Raw genomic sequence first — 20773 nt, forward strand, 5'->3', positions numbered from 1 at the left:
AGTCTAAAAAGGAATCTTCTGATGGTTTGAAATAGTTCAGGTAGTTGTGTTTTAGATTATGTTTGTATAGAGAGGTGATATTTTCCATAAATTTTACTCTTTGGGGTGTTCTTTGAGGTTTTGTTTTGCTACTAGCATGCTTTCACTGGGTGGCTAGCTTAACTTGCTTTTGAAGAAATGTTATTTAGAAACAATGAATGTGATACAAAACCAACAATCCTATGTATACGGACTTTTTTAATCTGTCAGTTCCTTATTGAACTAGACCAGCATGCTTCCAGCATGTGTTAGTGCAGTGCCTGAAAAAACTGTACGGTAGTCTTAACCTTAAATTGTATTATCCTGCCACGTTTGTCCAACTCTGGCCAGAATTTGTAGGAGAGGGTTGATCTCAGGATCACGTTGGGTTTTCTAAGACGCCTGAAGTTTATACCATCAAAGTGTGAGATTCAGATCAAATGGGTAAGTGAATGCAGTTACGCCATTTTCTTTATTGGGAAATCAAAGCATGAAAACTGGCTATATTTTTGTGACGAGTTTTAGGACAATTACAAGCAGGTTACTTACGCTATGCAGTTTTGTGTGGCTGTGCCTACAGAAGTGTCTTATGTCCCGCATGGAGCGGAGCTCTCACGCAGGGAAGACTGGCAAGCGCAGCAAAGAGCCGAGACAGCGCTGCTGTGAGAATGTTACAGGTTCTTGTGTAAGGTCTTGACTATAACCAAGTGTCAAGAATTGTCCTATAAAATTTTAAGGGTTTTTTTTTCTGTAAATTTACAAATCGTCTCCTTTAACATACTGAAAAAGACCTGTTCATTTTGTCAAACGGCTCAAAATGCTTAATCAGCAGTATGTTAGGTTTGAGGATTCCTCAAAGGCAAGATCTTGGTGCTTTTACTTTGACTGTTTGAAATGCAGCCGCGTTAACTTCAGCAGAGGTGAGTCCCTGTGACAAACTACTTGTTAGTGTCCATCTCCAGCGCACGCCTTCACATGCACGCTGCCCGGACAGGTTTTACTCCAGAGCTGTGAGGTGGCCCATCCTCGGGGCTGAGCTGCCGCAATGCAAACTACTTACACAGCTTTGCAAGGCTGAAAGACTGCTGGAAATTTTTTCATCCGTTTCATAACTTAAAACCTGAAATAGTTTGGATTTAGGTACTTTATGGGATCGTTTACATGGCAGAAGCTGTTATTGGCTTCCTGTCTCTCTGATCTGTGCTGGGCCTGCGAGGTATTAAGAAATCAAATTAGCATGTGTGTTTTGAGTTGTATGTGGAATGCAAACGTGCACTGGTCTGGGTGTGAACCAAGTTAATTTTGTGACTTCTGGATTTTGTGGTCCTGCTCTTTAGAAGTAGTAGCTAAGGAATTATTCTGTAAGTGCCAGGAATTACAATGAATAGTTTCCCCTGTTTAATCTTACATAATGTAAGCTCTGTGTGTTATATTTTGTAATGCATGCCTGGAGAAAAATCTCCTAGAATAAATTTCACGCTTACTTCATGAATTGTTTTTCCCTCGTGCTGTTGTCTAAATGTGACATTACCAGAAAAAATCATTTGCTATACTGAAATGGAGCCATTCTTAGCACCAAAAAGGAGGGAAACTTGTATTTCCTTCGTGGCTCTCCATCTGTCTGGGAAAGCTCTGCAAGTTCACTCCCAGCATTTCCCCTTTTTCCTTCTATGCCTTTCCCACCCAAGTGTAGATAGTCCTGACCAATAGCAGTGCTGACACAGATACCCTACTTTCCTGTGCTGATTACACCTTTGACTCCTTGGTCTAGAGTTTCGTGCCAATTTGCCATTAGGGCTTTGTTTTCCATGCCTTATTTACCTAAGTCTGTGAAAACAGTAGTTGTGTTGTAAAACGTACAGGGAGAGTTTTGTATATATGTAGCAAGTAGCTCCAAATATGTTAAACAATCCCCGGGGAGAACTTCTTAGCCAAGTTTTAGAAGTTTTACCTCTTTATATGAAGCTTGAGGTCCAGCATATTTGGGGGAGGGAAGGAAAAGAACAGGAGTCTTTCATTTTAGCTTTTCTGTATCAATTGCATATTGCACTAATGCTTCCCTGGAGTGCAGCCTAGTTAAACTTCAAAATTAGGGCAAGAAAAAAAAACAAGGAATGGTAAAAATGCAAGATGAAATTCTCACTTGTGTTATCTCTAAGAAGGAACTAACAGAGGCTGCAATGGTATAAATTAAGCATCTCAATCTCTGCAGTATGGTGTGAGCACCCCATGCAGCCTATCAGCAGGTGCTCTGCTTAATAAGACTTCTTCCTCTGACTTAATCTGTGAGACATGTGTTGAAAGACATCCTTTTGGGCACTCAGAATGATAAATGCATTAGGTTCACTGGCACATCTTGTTTTGTTTCCTTCTCTCCTCCTCCCCCACTGAAAGAAAAAAAGGGATTTCATCCTCTCTGAAATAGATGTTACCTGGAGCTATTGCTAGGCTTTTGCCCAGCAAACTTTGTCTATATGGGAGACAGTTTTATGGGGGTGATAGATTTGAGCTGTTTGTTTGCAAATATTTTCTAGTTTACTGTTCCTTTATATAGTACTGCCAAGCATACTGTTTTGCAAACTAGAAAGAGGAAAACTCTCTGCCTCCCTGAGGCTGTGTCGTTGTGATGTTTTAATATTACAGAATGGACTATGTAAGAAAGGTACCGTATAGGGACTGCTTCATCTGCCACTGAAATAGGGTGCTATACAATGGTATACCACACCTTAGTACAGAAAGCAAAGAACCTTTTCAGTTGAAAGCAGGGGAAACTAAGCAGAATGCAGTAATCTTGGAACTTGCCCATGATTTGGAATAATAACTTTTAAAAACAGAAATTATTTTTATAACAGTGGTAAGTTTTCAGGGATACTGCAAACTAAGGTCTGAATCTGATGTTTCTCTCCAACTCCGCGGCAACTCAGTCACTCAAAATCTACTTGCTGCAAACTCGTCTGGAACAGACACTCAGGGAAGTGTCCTGCCAGTGTGTGCTTTGCAGAGGACTTCTGTCACTTGAGACTCAGGAGGACTGATTGAAATGCAGGTGATAAAAATCAACTCTCCTCTATTTCACATCGCTTCTCCATGTAGTGTGACCATCCCATCCTTTCTTAATAGTTCTCAGGTGCTTGTTTGATGCTGGTAGAGTTGAGTATCTCCTGCTGAGCCGCTGCTGTTGCTGCTTCTTTCAACGCATTCATGTTCTTCAGCTCTCATCCATACACACTTCTTGATGAACCTGGCTTAGCTTGACATTTCGGAGGATTTTTGGAACAATAGATGTGCTTAGACACATACCAGAAATACAGTACCTTTTGAGATCACGATTTCTCTGGTATGTATGGCAGCATTCACTTTCCTTTTTCTTTTTTCTTTATTTTTTTTTAAGTAAAGTGATACTTGATGAACCCTTGATTCCTCTCATTTTGTGCATCCTTTCCAAAATGCCATAATAAAAATTCTTTGAAGTTCCTGGTGGAGCTTTAATGATATTTTGAGGTATTTTGCTGTTCTTTCTGCAACTGATTGTTTCTCATGTTATGGATTAGGTGAGAATATAGGTACCATTTTTTTCTCTCTGCCTGTTGCAGGAAAAAAAACCCCCACAGTATGATGAAACCGAAGGTGGTGATTTCAGGACAGACACTGACTTGTTGTTATCAGACCTTTCAATAAAGCAACAAATGTAGGCACTTCTTCACTTACAGATAGATGTGCTGCTTTTAAGCTCGATCTTCTATGCACAAACTTTCCGCAATGTGTGTGGCCACTGATAAAGTTTGCATCACAACACTCTGTGTGGTCAGGAAGGCCAGTTTCTCCTGCTATTATCTCAAGAGTGGAGCTAGAAATACACCCTTGAAATATTTTATTTCCCCCTTCACTATGCCCACCTCCAAACGACTTTCTGAGACTGAGACAGTTTTGACTTTAACCTGTCCCCTGTCCAAAATCCATGCCTTTACTGTCTATGTGGAGCAGAGCTGCTCGTGCCATCTTTGCTGCTGCGTGAGGGTGACAAAATGGAAAGCAAATGTAATCTCAGTGTAAATACCTCTTAGAGGCAAGCTAAAGGATAAAATGTTTTCATTGCTGCTTTTGAGTGGTTCCAGAGACCTGGGGATGCACTGTGAGGTAACTGGAAAGGGTACTTGACTAGGTGGTAGCAGGGCACACTAAAGTCAAACAAAAGGGGCTAATTACCTAGCAAAATTGAAATGTTATATGTTAGGCAGGGACACACAATAAACTTAAGTTTAATTTACAACAGAACCTTACAATCTGATGTTACAAGGCCTCATTTCTATACATACAAATGCTGAATTGTACCTTAATCAAAATAGTGGTTATGATTTATTTTTCCCTCTGACATTATTTGCTTGTCTGGGTTGATATGACTTGCTTTCTTTGCCAAACCTCTGGATACTAGTATACATCCCTGTGGTGGCTGCTTTACACTTAATTTTTATGGAACCGTAAAAGGGGCAAATAAATATGTGATTGTTAACTGCTGCTTGTAACATCATTATAAATACAAAGCATTATTCATAAAATTTATAAATTGCTTGGCTTGGTAGTTGGAATCAATGCAGAAGACTTTCCATCAGTGTACTATAAGCACATACTGTCATGTGTAAGTGGTGGGAAACGGCTCTCCCCTCTTCCCAGTGTACCCTTACTCTGTGCCGCTGGTGATGTTACTGTTCTGCTGGTATGTCTGTAGGACTGATACAAGTCCTGTTGGTAGGTCCATTCACAGATACTTCTGTTAAAAGTTTTAGTGAGAATTTCAGAACACGAGAGCTCCCTCATCTTTCAAGCCTGGCTGGTGGGTAAATGATATGCTCGAAGCAGATTGCCACTGCTGAAGCACGTCGGACCCAACAGTTGTTACATGCAGAGGATGTTGAGGAAGCAAGTGAAAAAGAAGCTACTGATGTATGTAAATAGGCAGGATATTGGATGGCTGCAAGACACACCCTTGAGGAAGTGCAGATATGCATCCTTCAGAATATGCATATGTAGACATCAGACCAGTAGTTGTGTTCAAATGAATACATCGCCTTTAGATTGAGTACTGCTCTTCCTGGATGCAGTAGCTTTCAAGTAAACCCATTTGTGTCTGCACATGTGCTCTAAATCTTGTTAAAGTGTGAGAATCCATACTGCACATGTGTTTTTAAATTACTTATGTTGATGCCATATAAAAAAAGTGTGTGTGCTTAAGTTATGCTTCCTAGAATAACCTTGTTTGATTTTTATTATTTTGGAGCATTTAAAATTGACTTTGAGATGCTGGGTTTTCCCACAACTTGCATAAAATCCAGTACACCAGGTATAAACTGTAGCATGCAGTTGATCCAAAAAGGGGATAGATACTTCTTGAATGGAGGAAAATTTGATAGGTGGAGGAAAGGTTGGAAACTGCTGTGGAGACGTGTGGTTGTGGAAAGGGAAGTGCCGGTTTGATGCAGAAGCTAACAGAGTAGAGAAGTGGGTCATTTATCTGGGTCAAAGTAAAAAGTTATCGGGTTTAAAATTTTTATTTCAGTTGATCTATCAGTTTTAAGAGCAGAGCATCAGTTCCTAACCTGTGTGAGATCACTGAAGCTCCATCTCTGAAGAGCAAATGTTTAGCTGTCAGAGTCACGGAGAGGCCAGCTTTCCTAATACAACACCACAGGGCTGTATTTATTTTGGTTTGACCCCTGGATTTTTCTTTAATTTACTTTGGATAGAGAGACTTTTAATAAAACTTAAGCTGCTTTATATCACAGGCTTGTTGTTTTTAGGGTGGTTTTTTAACAAACAAAATTCTCTCTGTGCAGATTTCACTGGTGAACGAAGCGAGGGCAACTGCCCTCTTGGCATGTGTCCTTACTCTGTTTGCCAGGACTGTTGCTTTTTAATGTTACTGTGACAAGTCGCTGTTACTGGGGGAAAAGATTGAGCGAGCATCAGATTTTTCAAGGGTTGGATAATCTTCTGTATGAAGCGCCGGGCCGCAGGGTGGAAAGCTGAGCAGTGTTCAGCTGCAGGCTTCCTGTGTGCTATCAGTGAAGTCATTAAAACTCTGTCTTAAGTGGATTGCTTGAAGAGTGGGAATAAAAATACCTCCTGCTTCACAAGGGTGTGGAGGCCTAACTTGCACGTGCGACTAAAAGCGCATCACTGGCAAACGCCGCTGCCCGGGTGGGTGCTCTGGGACTGAGCAGCAGCACGTTATTCCTCACACGACTGTAGTTTCTTGGGTTTGTGCAAACAGCAGCCGCGTTCCCACCTGCTTTGATCGAGTGGTGCTGGGTTGGTGACAGCAGCAGTGGCAGGATTTGTGCTAGGTTTAATTCAACAAGACTGATGGTTTTCTGTTTACAGGGGAAGGTGCCTGTTTAGTAAAGGGACTGGAGTGCTTGGCTGTTCCTCTCTGGGGCACTGCCCCTTCCCACTGCACCTGTGTTGCAGGTGTACGTAAAATGGCAAACCCCCTGTTTTCCCCGAGATGTCACAGGTCAGGTTTTAGCATGTCAGAATAAGCGATGTCCTCCGGGCTTTGTGTTCTAGGTTATGTTATGCCACACCTGTCACATTTTTGGTTGTGATTTGGCTCTGAACGTTACCTCAGCAAGCTGTGGGTGCAGCTGCCTGTCCAAAAGGTGTGCGGCGGGGTGGTGGTTATGTGGGCTGGCTAAGGAGCTGGATGTGCAGTGCCTTTCTGAGGTCTGTTAGGAAAACTCACAGCAAAGCGGTTTCTCCATGTAAAACTGCTGGGGTGCCACCACAGACCTTGTGTTTGGGGATGCTGCTTCATCATTCATAGTTTTGGGCCCCTCACTCCAAAAAGGCCATTGAATGACTCGAGCGTGTCCAGAGAAGGGCAACGAAGCTGGTGCAAGGTCTGGAGCACAGGTCTGATGGGGAGCGGCTGAGGGAACTGGGGGGGGTTTAGTCTGGAGAAGAGGAGGCTGAGGGGAGACCTCATGGCCCTCTACAACTCCCTGAAAGGAGGGTGCAGAGAGGGGGGATGAGCCTCTTTAACCAAGTAATGAGCGATAGGACAAGAGGTAATGGCCTCAAGCTGCGCCAGGGAAGGTTTAGACTGGATATTAGGAAGCATTTCTTTCCAGAACGGGTAGTCAGGCGTTGGAATGGGCTGCCCAGGGAGGTGGTGGAGTCCCCATCCCTGGAGGTGTTCAAGAGGCGGGTTGACATGGCACTTAAGGATCTGGTATAGTTGGGATCTGTCAGTGCTGGGTTAACGGTTGGACTAGATGATCTTCAAGGTCTTTTCCAACCTAGGTGATTCTGTGATCACTTGTCCTGAGGACCATTACGCGAGTGCCTGCTCTTCACTCTGGTCGTGATGGCAAGGTGGCTCTTGCTCTTTATGGTTTTACTCTCCTTCACCCTTCCTCGGTTTAAACCCCTCTGACAAAGGTCTTGATGTCATTTGCTATGTAAAACCGTGCTTCTGGCAGATCTCGCCCTGCTCTTGGGCTAGCCCGGGCCCTTGCTCGGCACAGAGGCCCGAGGGCGCAGTGCCAAGCCTTGCTGCTAAAGGCGTCATTGTTCCCCTGCCTCAGCGGGATCCAGCGTGGCCCCGGTACGGGGGAGGGGGCCCTGTACAGCAGCCGCGGCTCTGCCCGGTGTCCCCCGCAGCTCCGCTTTGCCTCGCTCGCCTCGCGGTGCCGGAGGCCGTGGCAGAGGGTTTCGCTGTGGACAGCGCTGCCCCGGCCGGCGCCCTGCAGCGTGTTTCGGCGCTGCCCGGTGCCGCGGCGCGGGGAGGGTGGGCGCTGCGTGCCCCGGCCCCGCCGCCTCCCCGGGAGCGCGGCCGCCGCCCCGGCCCCAGAGGGGCGGGGCGAAGGCGGGGCCTTGGCGGCCGCCCGCCCCCAGCGCCGCTGCCCATTGGCGGCGCCGGGCGGGGGCGGGCCCGTGCCGGGGCGAGCGGCGGAGAGCCCGGGCCGGGCCGAGCCGAGCCGAGCCGTGCCCGGTCTCCCCCCGCCCCGCTCCGCTCGGCTGGGCCGGGCCGCGCTCCCCGCGCCGTACCATGGTGGGGGATCACTGCAGCCTCCCCGGTGAACGGCCCGTCCTCGCCCAGAGTCCCAAACCCGGATTAAGCTGCAAAATGGTCCTGCAGGCGGTGGGCAAAGTGCTGCGGTAAGGACGGGTCCGGCGGCGGGCGGGGGGGCCCTGGGCCCGAGCGGGGGCTTCCCGGAACGCGTGTGCGGCCCCGAGAGAGAAGGGCCGGGGCGCGGGGGGCAGCAGCCTGGCCCCGGGGCCGGGTCCTGCCGAGCCCCTCTCCTGGCGGGGGCAGCGGGGCTGCTCCGCCGCCGCAGCCCGGGAGGGTGGAAGCTGGAGCGGCAAGAGCTGCTCGGAGACAAACGTTTGTCCACCCATAGCCCCGCAGCCAACTTCTGTTTGGGCTCCCCGAGCGCTAAGTTTCCAGGCTGTAAGCAGACAGTGAAGGTCCTGGCTTTCCTGAATAAGGAGTCTGACCAAGGCGCTATATATGCTTTGGCATGTTTTCTACAGAAATGTCGTAAGATGAGGGGAAAAAATTGCTCATGTAGCTCGGAAGGACTTGTGTGAACAGCGAGACGTGTATGACTGCTGGGACCAAAACCAGACTCTTTGGCAAAGGACGTGCAGTAATTTGATTCGGAGGAGTTCTGACCCGTTCTGGTTTGCAGGGAAAAACGTCACCACAAATATTAGGATTAGCAGCCTTGTTCTTCAACAACCGCAGCTTTTTATTTTGGTTAAGTGTGTCCAGGTATTTTTCTGGGATCTACAAAGAATGGCAGTGCTGCTCCAAAACGGAGCCTTGTTCCTCCAGCGTAACTTTATTTGGCAAGCTTTCGTTTGTCCCTGTTTCCTGCTATCTGTTGCCAATTGTTAAATGTTTGTCAACAGAAACATTATTCCTCTCTTCCTCTGTTGACTCACGTCTCTTCTCTCCAAGCGAGTTTAGGGGAGCTATTTATTAAAGCAGAGTGTTCTGATCACAAAGCGGCTGAGCTCTGGCTGCGGCTTAAACTAGAGAAGTTCACTGGGCTTAAAAGTCTGGCTGGGTGAGAACTGCTTAGAGTTGCTCTTAAAGAGGTGCTGTATTGCAGTACTTCTTGGTTTGTTTTCTTCCCCTGTTAAAAATACTTTCCCGTAGAAAACATTAGTTTAAGGAATTCAGGTTTTTCAGGTTTTTAACAAGTTTAACGTCCCTTCTTTTCATTTTTTTGGGGGTCGTGTGTCTATAATTCAATATGGTGTTACACAGCTGGTCATTTCATAAAATCCTTTGGCCAGCAGCTTGCTATTCATGCTGTGAACCTTTTGAAGTTTTTTGGTAGCTGTTCTATTGGCAGCACTCCCAGATGTAAATAGATGGGTGCCTCTGTAGGGAAGAATTGCCAAACCTTTTGTTTCAGCATCTATGGCAGTTTATTTTAAAAGTATAGGTAACTTCCTGTGACTTAGCAGTGAAACATGGATTTTTTTATGATTTGTTCAATGCACGCCTTTGAAAAAGTATAACGTAACCTTGTCCTTTCTCCTCCAACTGGAGTACATGCAGAAACTGTGCATGATTTCGTTTGCTTCCCTGAGATTTATTTTCTATATATGCTATAAAACTGTTGTGAAAGCAGGAAAAAGTTGTTGTACATGAAGCGTTTTGGGCTCAGGAATTAATAGCGTAACTTTATTTTGCTAAGCTGTTACTAAATGGAAGCAATTACTGTTTTGTAGTAGAGTTTTTTTAATGTGTCTTGTCATTCTGTCTTATTTCCTTTTGCACCCAGTTAGAGAGAAATGTGTAGTCACAAAAACTTTCTTTAGGTGCCAGACTGGTTCTCTTATTTCTTTTCTTGAATATACTTCAGATGCCTTATCTGACCTTATGTGTATTGCTTCAACTTGCTTTTCTTCAGTTTTTGTTCTGTAAAACATAAACTCATCCTATTCTGAAAAGAGCTCAGCATAAGAGCACAGGTACTAGCTAGGAGCCTAGGTAAATACTAAGTCCAATAAAAGTTTCCCTATTGCAGAAGTTAGGGATTAGTGCTTAAGAAAGTGTGAGCCCAGTGATGGTGAAAAAAGGAACCATGTGGGACCTTGTTCAGGCCAAAAATGGTGGCTTGCTGGTGACAGCTGTTGTGGGATTTCTTTGAACAGGGGCATCCACAGCTGAGCTTTGTCCACTTTATTGTTGGTAGAGGAGAACAGAGAGCTTAAAAACATGTTGAATGCAGAGGTGCAATGCCAGCCTGATACGGAGTGACCCGCTCGCTCGTCAGCTCTTCTGTTGTAGTCGTATGGAGTTAAATGAGCCCCACATTACCGTAATGGTTTATCACCTATTTCACTGTAAGTGTATCGAATATACCATCTTTCAGCCTGACCACTTAAAACGCTGCTGATTGAGTTTTCTGTAGTCTGTATAGAAGATGAATCAATACTAAACTTTGGATGAAGTAATTTTTCTTCTGTTGATCAGGCCTACAGATGGCTTGGTGATGAGATCAAAGGTTATCTTGCTTGTGTGTAGTGTGGTGTTACCAACAGCCTACTGCATTTTAGGCTTTTCTCCGGCGTAACCAGGATCCAGCATCATTACCGTTCCCTCCCAGCCCTCCACAGGCTGCCAAGGACTTGTAGAAATTCACAGTGGACAGAGTGTCTGTCTTCTCTCTAACTTGCCTCCATTTCTGTCTCTCTCCTGGTTGTGAATTATAAAGCTCAGTTGTTCCAGTAAGATACTTGATCATGATTTTCCTCCACAGCAAATTTGTATGTACTTATAACTCGCTCTCTTGAAGCTTTTAACGTGCAAGTTGTTTTCATTAGTTAGTAGGTCCAAGTCCTCCGAGCTGCTGGGTGCCAGATAGTGTCTGTGTCACACACAGGTAATAACAGCTGCCAAAGGAAACATCAGCACGGGGAGGAAACAAGGAGGGAAGTGTGAGGAAGCAAAAAGGCTTCAGGAGAAGCAGCAGCAGCCCTGAGAACCTGAGAAGAGTTTTAAAAGAGCGTGGGGAAAGACAACTGAACCAGAAAGGGGGAAATGTAACAAAAGCAACAGATGTGCGCTCTCAGCCATTCTAATTAATTTTTTATGAAAGCTACTGTTAGGTTTATTAGTCTTTTAAATTATTAGTGATTCAGCTATGAAGAACTCTGGAGATGCTTATATCTTTCATCACATGGGTTAGTAAACCGTGTTTAACACTTCAGGGATGGGACCAAGACTACACACTTGTGATGATTAAAAAAAATTAAAATACCATTAGAAAAGTGTCATCTCCCCTCTAAATTAATCATAGCATAGCTGAGATGAAGTTACGTGTGTTCCTTAGCAGAGTGTTTAATTAGGGCTTTCGTTTCACTTCAGATGTTTTTGAAATATGTTAATCTCATTTTTCCCCTCTCCTGTAATGAATTGTGTAATTATTTAGCTCACGGTTAGGGAGGGATAAAAACAAAATGGATGCAGTTTTTCTGTTTTTTGTTGTTTTGTTTCCTGTAAGTTGGTGGTTCTAGAGAGAGGTAGAAGGGGAAAGGGAACAAAAAGTAGGATAATATTCCAAGTTTTTACTTTGTACTTTTTAACATTATTTAATTAACTGTTCAGGATTTTTGTGAAGCAGCTGGATACTGTTAGCTTCCTTGCAGAGGTGTGTGTTTTACTGGCCTCGAGCAGCACAAGTGGAAGGAAGACTCAGGCACGTGAGAGCTCTCCTTTGGTGCCAGCGGGTCACTGGGCTGGCCGTGCGTGTTCCTCAGAGCTGAGGCTGCTGACATCGGGACACGGTGTCCGGCCTGTGCCAGAGCTGGAATCTTGGTTTGGATGCTTAGTTTGGCTCAGAACGGCAGCGCATGTGCTGTGCCCTGGCACTTTGGGTCCTGCGCACGCTATCTTCAGAGACTGCTCCTCGTGCAGCATCGTAGCCAGGGTGTTTCCTTTTAAGTCTCCAGTGAAACCAAGTCCCTCCGGGATAGTTGATTAATTATTGGTGATACGGTGTCAGGAAAGAGGAATGATCGGGGTTACAGAGTTGTGACGTCATTGTGTAATGACTCTTGATAAAGTACACATAGTCCAGGATGAGTGTGGGAATAGATAACTTAAAATTCCTCTTTCTTGTTAAGAGCCTCCCTTCTTACAACAACATGCAGGGATTGATTTGGATACCAACCAGAAAATAAAAGAAGCAACCTCCCTCTTTTTGGGTAGGTGTGCCATTGCCATTACTAACAAAGTGGAGTTTTTACAGGTGCATTTCAAGAATGTAGTAATTTGTCTTCGGTGATAGTGTGATAATGATTGCTTCAGTCACATGAATTAGCAAGTTTGTGTTGGCATCCTGGATGGTTCTGTATATTTTTACATCCAGCACTTAGAATTTTTTTTGAAAAATTAAATTCCTTATCTATTCCTCAAATAATTCATAGCAAGATCAGAAAAAAAAACAGGTTAATCTTGACATTGGATTCTGTTTTTTAAGTGATCATGCAAAGTAGTCTTAAACGTGTTCATGAAACGGGACATAGGTGGGTAGAAGCAGAACATTTTGATGTGGCTGCCTCTTCTCCACTGCCTTGACACTCATTGCTGAGGATACCTGTTGTCTGTGATGCTTGTGTTTATCAACAGGACTAAAGAAAATGTTTAAAAGATCAATCCTGTTTTATCCTAATTTAGGTAGAAACATTTTTCAATAATTTAGTCCAGTCTACACTATTAGAAAGTAATTAGGAAGAGTCTTGTTTAGCATTAGCTAATCTGATTAAAGCAGAAGTCTAGGGACAGGCAGAAAAGGGAGGGAGGGAGGGCAGCGTGCAGGGAAGGGGTTATAGGCAAAGTGCTCTTCAGAACCATGTCAGCTATTTTCATCCTGTTCTTTTTCTTCCTCCCTCCCACAACTTTCCATTGTACCAAAATAGTTCAAAATGTTTATGGTTCAGGGCAACTGACGTCACTAATTGTCATGCTGTGTCTTGTTGAATATTTCTGTAACAGGAGCTGACTCCCTGTTCAATGACAGCCTTTCGGGGCTCTCACCCAGCTACTGGGAAAGAACCAGTGACACGGTGGGGCGGTGGCATCCTGTGGTTTGGTGAAGTGTGACCAGGCAGGAGGGGCTTTGTGGTAGCTCTTCTGTGCCTATGAAAGCAGAGGTGTGCTTGTGGAGTCTGTTCTGTGGCAGGAGCGGGTGGCAGTGGAGGTAGGCCTGAGTGGCACTGCCAGCATGGTGGACTCGTTGGGCAGGGATGTGCCCTCCGGAACGGTGGCCCTCCCTGCTTGCGCAGGCGGGTGTTCCCCAGCATATGCATGTAGCAAAGTCTCTTCTGGTCATGGCAGCACAACTCATAGTGCTCTGCTTGATGTTCAGCCCCACTGTGAGCTGTCGGATGCTTCTGACAAAACCAGCTAACAACCTGGTCTCCTCCTGGAGCTCAGGACTTGAAGCTGTGCTCTGGAAAGATGCTGTGTGTCGCTAGCCATGCGGTGAGCCAGGCACTCCTCCGTTTCTCTGAGTCGTCTGGCTGTTCACTTGTATTCACTGCGGGAGTGTCATGACCCTGGTGTGTTCATGAAAGTTGGTGAACCATGTACAATGTATTAACTTAATGAAGAAGTTGGTGTCTTTCTTCAGAGGTATTTATAACATTGAGCTGTATTTTGCTTATGTGTTCTATGTCCTGTGAAGCAATACCCAGAGGGAGAGGACTGCTAAAATTCTTCTGTGTGTTGAAATAACCCTGTAAGGAGTTGCCAGAGCTAGTATAAGAAGGGCACCTGCCTGAGGTTTAACAGTGTTTTCCTCTGTTTTAGGGGCAAAAGTATGCTGTTTTTTTTTCTGAAGATCCCTCCTGGACACTTTAAGAAGAATAGATTTGATTGTAATCTCAAACTTCTGAAATTATTCACCCTTCTTTTATCTTGTTTCCTTGGTATGTGTTTGTTTCATTATAGGATTCACTCCAGATTTTAGCTTGTTTCTGCCTGGAAGGTGATTTCAGTTTATATACACGCAAAGTATGAGCATGCAACATTCATCCTTCTGGGAGTTGACTACAATTCCTGGTTTGTCTATTTGCTTCCTATGTTGTAATAGCCCATGTTTCTGGTGCTGCTCTTTATGGAGAAAGTATCTATTTCACAATTTCTATCTGCTGTCCTCGGGTATCTCAAACCATCTGTGCACCCCAAGGTCTTTACCAGGTAGGTTTGTAGGAGAAAAAAACCCTCTGTGGAAGAGCTTTTCTCTTTGCATTCTTGATGATCTTTGCTGAAGAGGTGTAGTGTTAGGAACATGGTCTTCTACTGGTTGTTGCCCTGTCTCAGTGATGCTTAAGACAAAATTTATCACCTTTGTGACTACACCAAAACAGAGTTTGATAAAGTGTTCTTTTGTTGAGGAGGATTTTTCTAATCCTTTTCCTAATCCCTGGTGCTGTGGGGCTCAACAGAATCTTAACTAAGACTTCAGCAAATTGCTGTTAGAGCAGACGAGAGGTTGCTTTTCTTAAGAGCTGCCAGCACCTAGTCTCTGAAAAGAGAAGGGTATAGGATGTATGGCTTAACTGTTTCTTCCAGCTTTCTGAAGGCAAAAATAGTTCTTGGAGTTAATGGAGTCCATTAACATTGGAGCTGGGTTGTTAAAGCTCGTTGGAAAATTCTGCTGTGTTGATTTTTCCAAGTTCATTTTTGTCTGGTACTGAAATAAGTTTAGAAGTGCTTTTGCTCAGACAGCAGGGACTGGTGGTAGCAGATGCTCCCCAGGTGAAAGGAACATTGTGGATGTCTGTGTAATTCCTTTTATTTTTAAAAAAGGAGGAATCAGCAGTGAGTGCAGCTGTCCTCAGAAAGGCAGGCAGTGACAGAACATTAAAATTCTTAGGACAGCTTAATATCTGAAAAAAATAATCCTGGCACACCATACAAAGTACAATGAAGAAAGAAGGCTTGGGTTTCTTCATGGTGATTTATAAAAATGGACACACAGGAGAGGTGACACATTAGGTGCACCTTGGTAGCTCCACTCACACTCCAGACACCCAGATCTGCTCTTCAGTCCAATGTGACCACAAAGTCTCAGATTCAGAACACCAAAGCCTTACAGGGATAAGTGCTGACAATCAGCAGGGTGCATTTGGCAAGACAGGGGAAAGGAAACTGATAAACAAGGTTTTGCTTGGTTCTTCTTTATAGAGAGTCCTCAGTTTTGATGTGACTGCCTTATTTCTTCAGAACAGACCTGTGCAGGGAAAAGATAAAGCTGGAGTCTTGGGACCACCACCTGTGTGGGACAGAGGGGAAACTGCATTCTGTCTCAACTGAAATATTTATTTTTCTGTTGTTTTTAGCATACAGAGCTTTTTTTCATGTCTAGGTACATCATTCAAATGCACCAGTTTTTAAATCCATGCATCTTAGTAGTTGAGCTACCTAACCTGTTAAGTAATTTCAGTTACAAGCTTTTTCAGAAGGATTCCTATTGATTTTTGAAGTAGAGGCTTAAATATTGAGATGTAACTGGATCACCCAATGATAGTAAACTACTCTCTTTAGACACACTTCTTCACTGGCTAGGGACCATCTTTCTTTTCTTTGCAGTGAAACTACCAGCGCAGCTACGCACGAGTAGCGTGGTTTCATCTCTGCAAAACCAGTATGAACTGTCGGTGGCTGCCAGGAATTGAAACGGGGCTTCTCGGGCGAGCGATGCAGGCTGTGTTTGAAGAGAGTTAGCTGGTCATAACCATCCCTTGTTTTGAGGGCTATTGAGTTGCCAAAGCTCTTGTAAAAGCATGACTTCACACTGTGTTTTGAGGAAGAATCTTAGATGTTGGTCTCTGCTTGTGTGAACTGATTTATTGCAAATCCACATGAAGAGTTAATGATACTGCTTTTCATTTGCATGTGCAGCCAAGAGAATGAAACAAATTCATCATGCAACTGTGCATCTAATTTTAATATTTATTTTTGAAAATTACTAGTTTTCCTTAACCAATTTCTTGGCCGAGCTTTCAGTATTTAATTAAAAGAATTAATTTGTATTTCAGCAAGCCCTTGGAGGTAACACTAGAAACTTTGGGGTTTTTCTGATTGCTAATGGATCAGTACGTGTCTGTAAAAGTGCTTCTACTTTAGCTTTTCAATCTCCTTGGAGTATCCTGACAAGTAATAAATTAGGGTTGGGAATCACTGCTGTCTCATGAGCTAATTAACAGTGGCTGATCTAACTGTACCAGTAATTAAACTATTATCCACCCTACTATTTTTTTCAATCAGTCATTCAAATATTCTTTGGCCCACAATTCCACAGAGTTTGTATTTTAAATAGATTTTTCTTTCTCTGTTGTACAGAAAGCAGAACTTTACTGTGCTGTTCTCTAGGAAATACTGAAACAGCTGGGTGCTGTTGGTGACAAAACTGAACAGCATTGCATCATTCTGTTGCAAAGTTTAAAAATTAACTACACAGATTAGTGAATGTTTTGTAGGTATCATTTGTTAATGAAAGTTACCCAATTAAGATAATGCTTTGATTCCTTTTATCTTCAACTCTTTCTTACCCTGTGGAGACAGTTTATGCCTTCTAACTATGGATTTCAGGTTTTTTGTTTAATGAGATAGTTCATGCTAAGACTGAAAGGCACTGTTTCTCATCACAGGATCTGATCTAAGGCATGCTAGGAGAGGTGGGACTTCTCTGAATGAACTTTGGTATAAATTAAAGACAAAAGATTAACAAAAGAGAAAGAAATCCATTTTTGATCTTCAAAGCTGCCATTGAGACAGAACTGACCTTGACCCATGGTCATTCCTAGTAAATAAATATCCTTCCTAATTAAAATGCTGTAGTTAATTTAAAGTGTAAGAGATGAGTGTTTGTGGAGCTTGATACAGTGGATGAAAATTTCAGGTGGGGCTGCTTCTTCACATTGGTATTTCTTTGCCCAACCTGTTCAATAACTAATGACTGGGTAGGTAATTGAATTCCTCACAGCTGTGTGTCTCTGCAACAAGATGTGTGTGCTAGTACAAATGCTTTAAAAGTGAGTTTACAGGTGCAGGCATGTGAAATTGCTAATGAATAGTGAAAACAATTTACAGTTTTTTCCCATGCTATATATCTAATTACATTTATACTGTTTACTGAAGCTCCTACAAAAAAAGCTACGACGTTTGAAGTACCTCTGTTTCTGTGTACACTCTCAGTTGTGGTGTGCCCTAACACTTTTCTGTCCTATTAAACCACATTTTTTTAGATGTAAACCAGACAGTGTTTATGTGAAGGATTCAGCCGTTGAAGTCCTGCTACTGTGTGATTACACATAGGTGACGTTTTCAAAGGTGGAACTGTAGCAGCAAGGCAGGTGATGAATTTGTTTTCACTCTTTTCTCAACAAAAATAGCAAACTTATCCTTCCGATGCAAGACACTTTTTGTGCTTAAATAGTTGTAATTTGCCCAGTCCTGCCAGAAGTAAAAGACAGTCCTTTACTGTTCCTTGCCTCTGGGAAGCTGAGGAGAGAGACAACTAGACTGAGCTCAGCTGCGAGCTGACATGTTGCACCATGCTGAAAAATATTTACCTATTGAGAGCACAGACTCTTGGAGTGAGTATTCTCATTAACTGTTTGGGCAGTGTCATGCAGTCCATACTGCCTTCTTTCAGACTGCACAGTATAGTGATAAAGTATATTTTTAAACATTTTTGTAGACTTTAGAAGTTGAGAATGGTAAAATTCTGATTAGAAGTACACTAGACATTATATGTACCTGTCTTTCAAAACATAGTATGCAGGTAAGGTGGTGAGCTTGGCCTGCACATCTAACATATTTCCTTTGTTGCAAGTTTTCTTTAGGCTACAGTAGCCCTTAAAACTAGTTACTATTGTTAGATAAATGTTTTTCCCTGTACAAAGAGAGCTTGCCAGACAAAAAGGCAGTGAGTAAACTAAAACACATCCTACAAAGACAAACCTGTCTTGTGCCTTGGTACTGTGAGCAGAGTAGACTGTCTGCGTTTGTATATCTTGGGCTATATAGCAAGAAGTCTGACTGCTGAAGCCAGGTTGCCATGGTGAAATAATTCCCAGCAATTAAAGCACAGTTCTGTTCTGAAAAGCAACTCTGTGCAAGCTATGTTGTGAAATCCCACATTTATGAGGCTATGAGGTTTCCAAATCAAATTTGCTAGGTTTAGAAATAAAAAGATACTTTGCAATCTGCCAGCTCTACAAACTTCATAAGGGTTGGAAGATAACAGTGTCTTCAGTGGTTTATGTACTCTGGTAGTGAGCTCCCGCCCAGCAGAGGTGGACCAAAGTGTACTGCCTGTGCTCTTCTAGAAAGATAACAGTGCTGCATCAGAATAACCGGGAGGAGCAGTTGCTGCCAGAACTTGAATTTAATCATGATGCAGAAGTCAAAATAACTCTTAAGTGTGTTCCAATAGAAGATTACAGGATAATAAATAAAAAAAAAAATCACTGCTTAAGTTAATAAGCATGTCTGAAAACACCCAGGAAATAGATACGTTAATTAAGATGTTTCTGTGTTTTTACTACAGTACATTTACATTTTCTTTCAGTTCGCAGAGTCTAAAAACCTTAAAAGAGAGATACGGACTTTTTTTGCCAGTTAGGTTCTTTTTAGTTTTTGCTTGTTCTTTGCAAGCAATTTTTCTGGCCTCCAGAATTTCAAATCACGTGTCAAAAAAACACTATTCTGAGTCTTATAATAATAAACCTAACAGGCCTATATTTGCCTTCCCCGAAGTGTAAAAGGTGTTAAAAGCCACCCCAAAATTTACTTGCTTTCAAATCTTGGTGCAGGTCACTTGTTCCCATGGCTGTACTGTGGGAGATCTCCCCACTGCAGCATGCAGTGTCTGTAACAGAATCAGGCTTGCTTTCTCTGCCACTGTCTGCCTTCAGTTGAGAGCTACTTTTCTCCTTTGCCTGTGTGTTTTAATTAAAGAAATTTAAGGTATACTATAGATGTCTGCCTTGGACTGAAATGCTTCCCAGTATAAAGAAAAAACTATTTATCTCTGACTTTAAAAGGTCCCTAGAGAGCCAGTTCAGATACAAACATGTACATGTGCAGATATCCGTGGCTAGGTGAAATGAATCCTCTTCCTACTGTCCAGCTGCAGTATGGGAGTATTATTTAGCAGTGGAGGATGATGAGGAAGCATTTGTGTTGCTAGAATACGAATGACTTTTTTCCTCTAAGGGAGGAGGCAAGGACACAGGAGCATCCTTATCTTGGTATTGTGTATGGGCCTGATGGGTTTGGAGTGTGTACCTGGGAACTAAAATGAGCTGCATGTTAACGAGACAAACCCCAGAGCACACTCCAGCCTGTATTTTCAGCTATGAACTGATGAATGCCTGGGCAGAGATGCCCTGGAGGGTTAGCATGGCATGGCCTCTCCTGCCCCTTGGTGCCCTGCGCCAGGGTCTGCTCTGAGAGTACTGTTCTAGGGGAGGAGTTACAAGCAGGGCAGAACATACCACGAGACACCTCAAGCAGGGATTTGCCCTCTTTTTACTCAGTTTTTGGTTTCCTTTGTCAGACAGCCAGAGCTTGCCTACAATTGGAGACTTAAAAACAACAAAACCAAACCCAAGAACCACCACCCCATGTCTGTCACAGGCTCAGGACTTGGGCACCTCTGACGCAGTGTTTTGCTGTATGGTTTGTTCTAAGCATTGAATAAATTAATTGTTGCAACACTTAATCTATGACCTACTGAATCTGTCTTACCGCAGACCTAATTTGGCTCCACGTAGAGCTCTTGAAAATAAACATTAGGAAAGATTTGTGTCCCTTTTCTTTCCTAATCCCCAAATTACCAAAAATCTGGACTGTAGTAAATCACTTAAGAAAAGAATCTTGCTGAGGCTTCATGTTGGCATCTCCTAGTTTGGATATGTGAGGGCTTTATGGCACGAAGGTAAAAGAACATTTCAAAATGAAGAACAGCAGGATATTTGCTTGGGTAAGGTAACTTTCTGTTTCTACTAGTGAATGGCTCCTTTCAAATTGCATCACTGGCTCCTAGAAATAAATAATCTATTTGCCTCCCATCTGACATCACTTCCCTGGTGTTCCTGGGGCTCTGTCCCACTCAGCCCCTCTTAAGTGTGTTGACTGAAGGGAAACATGGACCAGTGCACAGATCATACACTCAGAAGACCCTCCCCAAAGGCAGCAAGTGAGGCTGGATACCTCCTCTCAGTCTGGGGGAGGAGTTCTGACAGGTATGCTCAGAGAAGAAAGGAAACTCCAGTCCAGCGTGTTTTACCACAAGAATGCACTCTCCGCATTTTTGTAGCATTAACTGAGCTTGTTCGCATGCCTGGCCTTGCCTCTGTAGCCGTTCTTCCCAGAGCTGCATTGAAGAGAAGCTGGGGGATCCTGGGCCGAAGAGAAGGAGCAGCAGTGGTACCTGGCCACCAGCAATTACCTGGGAGTTCCAGCACTGCACTTTGTAAGGCAGTTAATATACAGCTGACATGCCACTGCGGGCAAACAGTGTGGCAAACAGCTAGGGCCGGGAGGTGATATGCAAGGGAAGAGAGGAGGAGGGAGAGAAGTAGAATTGTAGAATCATGTAGGCTAGAAAACACCCTTAAGATCATTGAGTCCAGCTATAACCCTAACACTGCCAAGTCCACCACTAAACCGTGTCCTTAAGTGCCACATCTGTAAGTCTTTTTGATAACCTCCAGGGAT

At 43.6% G+C, this 20773-nt stretch overlaps 1 protein-coding gene across 4 annotated transcripts in view; it reads left to right on the forward strand.

The window, feature by feature from the left end:
• MOB2 (MOB kinase activator 2) overlaps positions 1 to 20773 on the forward strand; it is a 115788-nt gene that overhangs the window by 74898 nt on the left and 20117 nt on the right. Inside the window, exon 1 of one of the 4 annotated variants that reach the window (XM_074841700.1) lies at positions 7981 to 8175. The exons of the other annotated variants lie outside the window; for them this stretch is intronic. Within the exon in view, the coding sequence (XP_074697801.1) occupies positions 8066 to 8175 (110 nt within the window). The 5' untranslated portion in view covers positions 7981 to 8065. Of the gene's footprint in view, positions 1 to 7980; positions 8176 to 20773 lie in introns of those variants that run through there. 4 annotated transcript variants of the gene reach the window in all.

The sequence above is a fragment of the Strix aluco genome, chromosome 16 (assembly GCF_031877795.1).
Source record: "Strix aluco isolate bStrAlu1 chromosome 16, bStrAlu1.hap1, whole genome shotgun sequence".
Lineage (NCBI taxonomy): Eukaryota > Metazoa > Chordata > Aves > Strigiformes > Strigidae > Strix > Strix aluco.